This window comes from Pagrus major, chromosome 6, assembly GCF_040436345.1.
Source record: "Pagrus major chromosome 6, Pma_NU_1.0".
Taxonomy (NCBI): domain Eukaryota; kingdom Metazoa; phylum Chordata; class Actinopteri; order Spariformes; family Sparidae; genus Pagrus; species Pagrus major.
The window spans coordinates 3399159-3406994 of record NC_133220.1 but is presented as its reverse complement, the minus strand read 5'-3'; the positions used below and the strand labels follow the sequence as shown (position 1 = coordinate 3406994).

The 7836-nt window shown below is 42.7% G+C and overlaps 1 protein-coding gene across 1 annotated transcript in view; it reads left to right on the top strand.

Annotated features, from left to right (window-relative positions):
* LOC140997603 (recombining binding protein suppressor of hairless-like protein) overlaps nt 1-7170 on the top strand; it is an 8082-nt gene extending 912 nt beyond the window's left edge. The window contains exons 2-5 of the mRNA XM_073467550.1: nt 634-798; nt 880-1035; nt 1457-1560; nt 4022-7170. Of these exons, the coding sequence (XP_073323651.1) occupies nt 634-798; nt 880-1035; nt 1457-1560; nt 4022-4322 (726 nt within the window). The 3' untranslated portion in view covers nt 4323-7170. The remainder of the gene's footprint in view (nt 1-633; nt 799-879; nt 1036-1456; nt 1561-4021) is intronic.
* Nucleotides 7171-7836: the final 666 nt, after the last annotated feature.

Sequence of the window (7836 nt, the reverse complement as noted above, 5' to 3'; positions counted from 1 at the left end):
ATACTCAGGACTGGGTCTCGAGGCCCGGCGATACCAGAAGTAATTCATTGTGGAACCTCCAGCAACGTACAGACCACCTGGTTTTATACAGAGTCTGCACCTTTTTAAAGCCCCGTGACCAAACGGTCAGATTACTGCAGGCAGCTGTGTTGTGTTTCATTTAAAGACTTTGTTCTCTTCATACTGCAGCACGTTATTCTTCACCCTCATGATACCTCACGCGAATTATGGGCGTGACTTCTGGTGTTTCCTGTCACTTAACTGGTGCTAATCCTCTTTCTTAGAGCGACTGGTACGACGTATCATTCATTCACTGGTGCAGTGCCCGTTCAAAACATGTTGTTCAACAATATAACATGTTAGTACTCTTTAAACTGTTCAGCATTACATTAGAATTAAAGCTCCAACATAAACAGACATTTAACTGGGCCTACACTTCAATAATCCACCCAAAATAACAACAAAACACCCAAAACAAATACAAAGCAGCCAAAGCGTTTTTTACAGCTGAACGATTCACTAAAATATGATTCACAAACAGTTCAAGTGACACATGCAGTATATTGAAGCTCTGCAGTAAAAAAAATACTTTACTGTCTTAAATGACAAACCTTGACCTGATATTATTGATTTTTCTCGTCTTGTTCGTGTCTCCAGGTGATCAGAAAGGTCAACAAGCAGCACGCCATCTTAGACGTGGACGAGCCGGTCTCTCAGCTCCACAAGTGCGCCTTCCAGTTCAGAGACAACCCATACGCATACCTGTGTTTATCCAACGACACCATCATACAGTACCAGGTGAGACTCTATGTCCTCTCTCACTCTTTCTTCCTCTGCTCTACCTTTCAAACGTCTCCTCCGTCCCTTCCTACCCTCCAGGCCCCGTCCAGTGCCAGGGACCCCAGCAGGGTGGTGCTGAACGACGGATCCTGTTGGACCATCATCGGGGTGGAAGCAGTGGAATTCACCTTTAATCAGGGTCTGGCCTGCATCCAGACACCAGTGACTCCTTTTCCTGTTATCAACGGGTTAGAGGTGAGTTAGAGAACCAGCATCCTTTGTCTTCACTGGGTCAAATGTCTCTGCAGTTGTCACGAGTATTTATTTATCGGCTCCAGCTCAGATCTATGATGCACATTGAGATTGATGATGTTGGTGTTTAAATTCTTTCGATCCTCCTCCGTTAAAGCAGCGCCCGAACATGTTCAATCTACGTTGAGTTTGAAAAAGAGGCTGAAATAAAAGATATTACAAAAGTCAGTGGCCTCTGTGTCAGGACCAGATCCATGACAGATGTCTGATGGATACTGTGCATGTGAAACTAGCAACAGAGATGAGAACCTGCACAGACTGTAAATCACACACCAGATAATCAATTCTTCAGGGCTATTTTACCTCATAACATCCAAATCAGACTAAGCTACAAACATCTTTGTGTGTGTTTGTGTTGCTACAGGTTAGCGGAGGAGGACACGTGGCCACGCTGGAGATCCAGGGAGAAAACTTCAGCCCTCATCTCAAAGTGTGGTTTGGGAACAGCGAGGCTGAGACCATGTTCAAGTGAGTTCAGAGGAGACCGAGAGAGATTTATTAACGTGAACAGACAATAAGAAAAGACGTGATGAAGACTGACAACCCAGACGCTACACTAAAAGTTGGCAGTGTATCTGGGTTACTGTTGTTTTTAAGAAATCCTTTGTTTTGTTCACATTTCTGAAGAAACTGACCCAGAAACCTAAAAAGGAGGGAAGAAATATAAACATACAGTACAATATTACAGACACCAACAGTTGTCATTATACTTTTACTGGCCTGCTGCTCTGTTGTCTGGCTGCCTTTTAATAAGCTGGAAATACTTTCGTCATCCACATCTTCCTCCACATCTGACTCAAGGAGAGCTGCTTCATGATGAAAATATGTTTTTTAAATATTTTAATATGTTGATGAAGTGTTGAAACATTGCATGCAGTACACATTATTTCAGTTATTACAGTTGATCTCCTCTCACTTTATAGAGTCTGAACTTCAGTCCAGTGCTGTAGTTATGTGTCGCTTCTGTTTTTAGGTGGATTTTTGCTTTAACGATCAGTTCGGAGGCCCTATTTTTTATATTTATGACTGTTTCGTGCGGTTCGCTCTGATACTGCTTCACCACAGAGACACCAGGTGCAGACGAGCAGCAGGAAGAGAAAATTAAAGTTTTCGTCCTGTTTGAAATGAGACTGAGCCAGCTGCTCACAACAGTCTGTTTTATTGCACATTAAGTGGCACTTCCACACTAAATATTATGTAACCGAGCAGGTTTCACCCACATTATGATTCATTTGACCTAAAAAACTGAAAGCAGTTATTTTGCTGTTTGTTGAGGAATTTCAATAAAGCACAAGAGACTTTTAGAAAGTCTGTCCTGCTGAACGTTGTGGTAGGATTCAGGGAAAGAAGATTTTCAGTCGGCTTGGCTTGTCCAATAACTCTGATGCATAATGAACCTGCATGAAACAAAAAATACACAGAGCGAAAAAACACATCAACATACTAAATGTCGAGATATGTCGCAATACAGCGTGTTGACGTCTCAGTCTCACTCAAGCCAGCATAACAGCTTACATTACATATTTTATCACAAAATGAGTCACCTGATCCACTCACAAACCTACAAGGGTCTGGAAATTATTTTAATTTAAGTCTATAAAACAGTAAAAGAAAATGTCAGTTTCCAGAGTCCAGAGTGCCTGAAATGTTTTGTTCTGTCCGACCGACAGTTTAAACCCAGAGACAGATATTTAGTTTTCAATAATTTACACCAGAGAATGGCAAAGAATTCATCACGTTGAAGAAACTGTAAGAATTTTTTTTTTTTACATTAATTAATAATCAAAATAGCTTCTGATTAGTTTTCAGTAGACTGATTAACTGATTAATCGACTGATTGTTTCGGTGTTCGGTTTCGAAGAGTTTTGTTCGTTGAGGAGAAAGAATCTCTTCATTTTTCAGGACAAACTTCTGGACATCATTACAGAAATAAGACGAGCAGTTTTCCAACAAGTTTGACTTAAAATACTCTCGACAGTCGTGACATGAGATTAACTGAACCCTCCTTGTACCTGTATTCATCCGTTTTATGGGGTCGGAGCCAAGACTAGACCCGAGAAGCATAAAGGATCTCATATATTCAAGCATCACTCGGAGGAGCTCAGCTCGGCTTGCACTGAACCGTCGTCTCTCTAACTCTTGTGTGGGAGTCTATAAGTTACAGGAGGCCGCAGCAGAAACTTGACAGTCAGGCGTCTCCTCACAGAATCTCAGGTGACGCATCCCGAATCAAAACAACCTCTCTGACGTCAGAGTCCACCTCAGAGCCCACACCTAAAGTGCTGAGGCATCGTAAGTCAGGGTCTCTGAGCCGAGAGCGGCTCGCCACCGGCTTCTGCAAATATCCCTCCCATCAGCAGCAGCGTGGCAGCGCAGAGGAAAAGACATATTTATATAACAGTCACCCACAATGTGCTGTTTGTACGAGAAGCTGCAGCCAATTAGCAACATGACCCCTCACTGCCATGTGAGCCCGAGGTGTAGATCAGTTTAGATGAAATAACTTATAGAAGGGCATTCAGAGTCTCTGCTGCTCGCTGGTGTTTCATATCGACCGCAGAGTTATGTTTAGTCTGTGACATAATCATCTAATTATCTACTTCCATGGTTTATTTTTCAGCCTTCACGCTGTTGTTGCTTTTGTTGCTCATTAAGTTCAGAAGAGCCTCCTAGAAGAGCCTACTACTAAAAGTAGTTGCACCAGAGTTAGCTGGCAGCTAGTTTGTGTCTGTTGTCTCTGTACGCGAAGACAAAAACCACACAACAACAGATACGCAACATAAAAGAGCGTAAAGAAGAAGTAAGTCCAGTAACTCTATCCTCCCTAGCTCCTCCCTCTCATCCAAATATGGTCACTTCTGGTTCCGAAAAACCAAGATGGTGACGACTATAAAGCCAAATCATCGTTTGCTTGTTTTTTTCTCCTCAGGTCGCCCAAATCTCTGCTCTGTGTCGTTCCTGACGTCTCTGTCTTCACTGACAGTTGGCGCTGTCTGCGACGCATCATCACTGTCCCGCTGTCCCTCATCCGATTGGACGGCCTGATTTACCGGACGTCCTTCAGCTTCACGTTCACCCCCGAGCTCCAGCCTCCTCCGTCCGTCCGAGGAGCAGCAGGAGGAGGGAAGAGAGAAGGACGGATGGAGGGAGGACAGGAGGACGACTTCCTGTTAGAGACCATCCATCAGGAGTTCACCAGAGCCAACTTCCACCTCTTCATGCAGAGTTAGCTCACCTGCTCGACGGCGGTGGAGTCCTCAGGTGAATGTTTGGAGCAAAGACACACAGCAAGAAACTGAGCTTTGTTCTGGTTTCGTGTAAATGTTCTGACTCATTCTGGAACAAAATACTCTGCAACCTCTGTGTCCTCTTCATCTTTGAGATGTTTGTTGGAGCAGGTGTCCCACAGACACGATGGAAATCCTGTCAGCAAGATAATTAGATGTAATGTTAATAAAGTTATGAGAAAAATACAAAACACAAAATTCATTTCAGAACAGATCCTCCAAATTGTTCACATTGTTTAGGAAAAGCTGACATTCAGTATCCCTGAGTACTGAGTGCCTAAAGGTCCAACTTCAATCTCCTCCTGTTGATCTGAACGACACCTGCAGAGTTTCATGACTGCGTCTTACACAGTTGTGACGCAGAAATCTGTCCACAGACATCAAAACCTGGCAAAATACTCAAAGTGTCTTCTGTGGTAGTTCCTGCTACAATAGGTGTCACCAGAACACACACACACACACACACACACGCACACACACACACACACACACACACACACACACACACACACACACACACACACACGCACACACAGATGAAAACTAAACCAGCCAGCCTGTCGCGGCTGCTAACGAGCAAACACTCTGAGTGATGCTGTCCTGAGACGTTCATATGATGCGTTCAGTGTCACAGAGAGGTGATAAAACAGCCGGGAGTGGAAAATGAAAGAAGAAACAGAAAGTCACAGAGAGCTGTAGCGTGATCGACAGAGTGAAAGAAGTGAGGAGGAAGTTTTTTCAGGAGAACGGACACGCGAGCTGAGGGCAGAGTGTTGTGAGAGAAAGCAGCCGTGAAGCTTTCAGCTTCTCATCTGATCCTCTGAGACGACTTCAAACTCAATATTCTGTGTGTGTGTGTGTGTGTGTGTGTGTGTGTGTGTGTGTGTGTGTGTGTGAATGGCCCTTTGTTGCTCAACTGTAACTGTAATAATTCACGTGTGGGCGTCTCCGACAGGATCTGCGTAAACGTTTTCAGTTACTTTCCCATCAGAAGTTCGGTGAGTGATGTCAGAGACTCTGTTCAGTCTTAGATTGGTTCAGTTTTGGCAAAATGATAAAAAAAAACTTGTACAATATCAACAAAGAGTGATTATCGGCAGGTGAAGCCCGTGAGGCCTGATACACTTCAGGAGTTCAGGATGCCGAACAGATTTGTGTCACAGTCAAAGTTTCCAGTGTAAACTTTGTAACTAGCAGCTTTTTTTCAAAGAAGTTCATCTGACTCTTTTATTTCAGGAATAAGAGACTTCATTGTATTTTATTTTTTTCGTATTGTACCACACACTCGATAACAGACAGAAATCCTCTGGATCACGTCCGATAATCCACGCCGGCCTCACATTTTGTCCCTTTGTCCCTTAAATCTCTCATCCTTATTACGTTAATCCAATTAAAGTGTCTGGCCGGAGCCAAATTCAACAAACCAACAGAGGCGATATCAGCCGACTGTGTGCTGCACTTTGTTCCCACTGTATGTTTGATCTTTGGGAGTTAAGTTATGAGTAATTAAGTTTGTGCTGAAAAGAGCAACCAAGAAGCTCTTTTGTTCCAACCAAGTGAAGCAGGAGGAAATCACACCGGCGTGACGGGACCTCCCACGTGGCTCCATCGCTCCATAGTAAACCCAAATTTCATTCTCTTTTCATCCCGTGCATACTTCTCATTCTTAACACGGCTACTTCTGATCAGCTCCGACACAATGGGAGGAGGATCTTTCTTCATTTACAGAGAAGCTTCGATTCACAGAACAAACTCATCTCATCTGTTCGTGAGACACACAGACGAGATGATCGATATGACGCTGAGCGATCTGTCTGAGTGTTTACGTCAAGTTTTCTCTGTAACTTTGATCATATCGCACAGATGTTCCCTGAGCTCGCTGCACCTGCCGAGCAGCGGTCAGATATTAATTTAATGACCTGAGATGAACTCAACAACAATGTGTGTGAGTGTGTGTGAGAGAGAAGAACTGGACAGGATGAAGCGCCAATCTTTGAACACTGTATCCAGATCTGTTGATGAAGAATCAGATAAAGAAGAAATAACTAACTACAACAAACCCAGATTAATTTAAAAATGTGTAATTACATTATAGTTACATTGATTCCACTTTCACCAGGTGTGACAGCTGTGTGTGTGTTTGTGTCATGATGTGAATGTGTTCCTGGAGACTGAGACAGAAGCAGTTTTGAGTATTTTTACTTAACTTTTTTGTATTAAGTTTTTTTCAGCGCAGAAGCATCACAACTGTGCAAGATCCAGACATGACACTTTATAGGAATGTAGCTGAGATGGAGGATGGACGTGGACTGACCCATCAGTACTGAGTACTCACTTTCAGCAGTGACGGTAGACGAACAGCTACAGCGTACGTACTTTCCAACAGGTTGCTGCGGTGGAAAACAAATATCACTGAGCAACATTTGACTCGTACAACGGCTGCTTCTGTTACTGCTTTCTAACTCTTTGTGACGTATTCCTGAGAGTCAAGTTTTTCTTTTTTTTCTTCAACGCTGCAGCCGTCCCTTCAACCATCGCTGCTTAAAGTCTACTGAGTAGTCACGGATCAGACTGTGAACCGTGATCCCATCACAAGACAGTCTCTAGTTGATGTCTTTAAAATCTGGCAATTTTGATATTATGACACTATTTTCATGATAGCTGGAGCTCTGTTAGCTCACGAAAAGAGCAGAACTGTTTTGTTAAGAGTAATTTTGATTTTACCAACTGTAAATGTTGAATTTGTAAAATGCAGATTATTTGCATTGAAAATGCTTTGAGATGTTTAATGAAAAAAATATTTGAGCAACTAAATGACTGCATCCATTCTCTTTATTTGATTTGATGAAAAAGGTAATATTCAGATTAGATTACATGAAGTAATCTGACCCGCTCACGGACATCACAGTCATTTCAATGAAGACATTTTGAAAGTTTTTATTATTTTAAAGTTTTTAGTGTGTCTGAAAAAACTAATTAATGTGAATCACACACTGACAACAGTCTTCCCATGATTCATTGTGCAGGCTAACCTCACTGACGCTAAATCTCTGTGCGACACCTTTTCATAACCACAAACTAGTCGGCTAAATACGTATAATTAAAACATGTTGTCCAGCTTTCTGTATTATTATCTCAGGTGTACGGACATTCTTGTGAGTTGCGGTGGATTGTTTTGTGATTTATTGATCCAGAGACTCAGACGGACCCTCCACCTCAGAAACCAAAGCATAACTTGCAGAGGGAGAACATCACAGGCTGGAACGTCTTGCTTTTCATTTCAGCGTCCACGTTAACAGGTTAGAGCAGACACACTGACAAGACTTCTTCGTGCCAAGCGAGGCTGCAGCGGCACGTCATCTAGAGATTCAGAGTTTCGCCTATTTTTACCAAAGTAGACCTGTATGTCTGTATGTGTAGAATATATCACAGACATGAAGAGAATAATACACTCTCC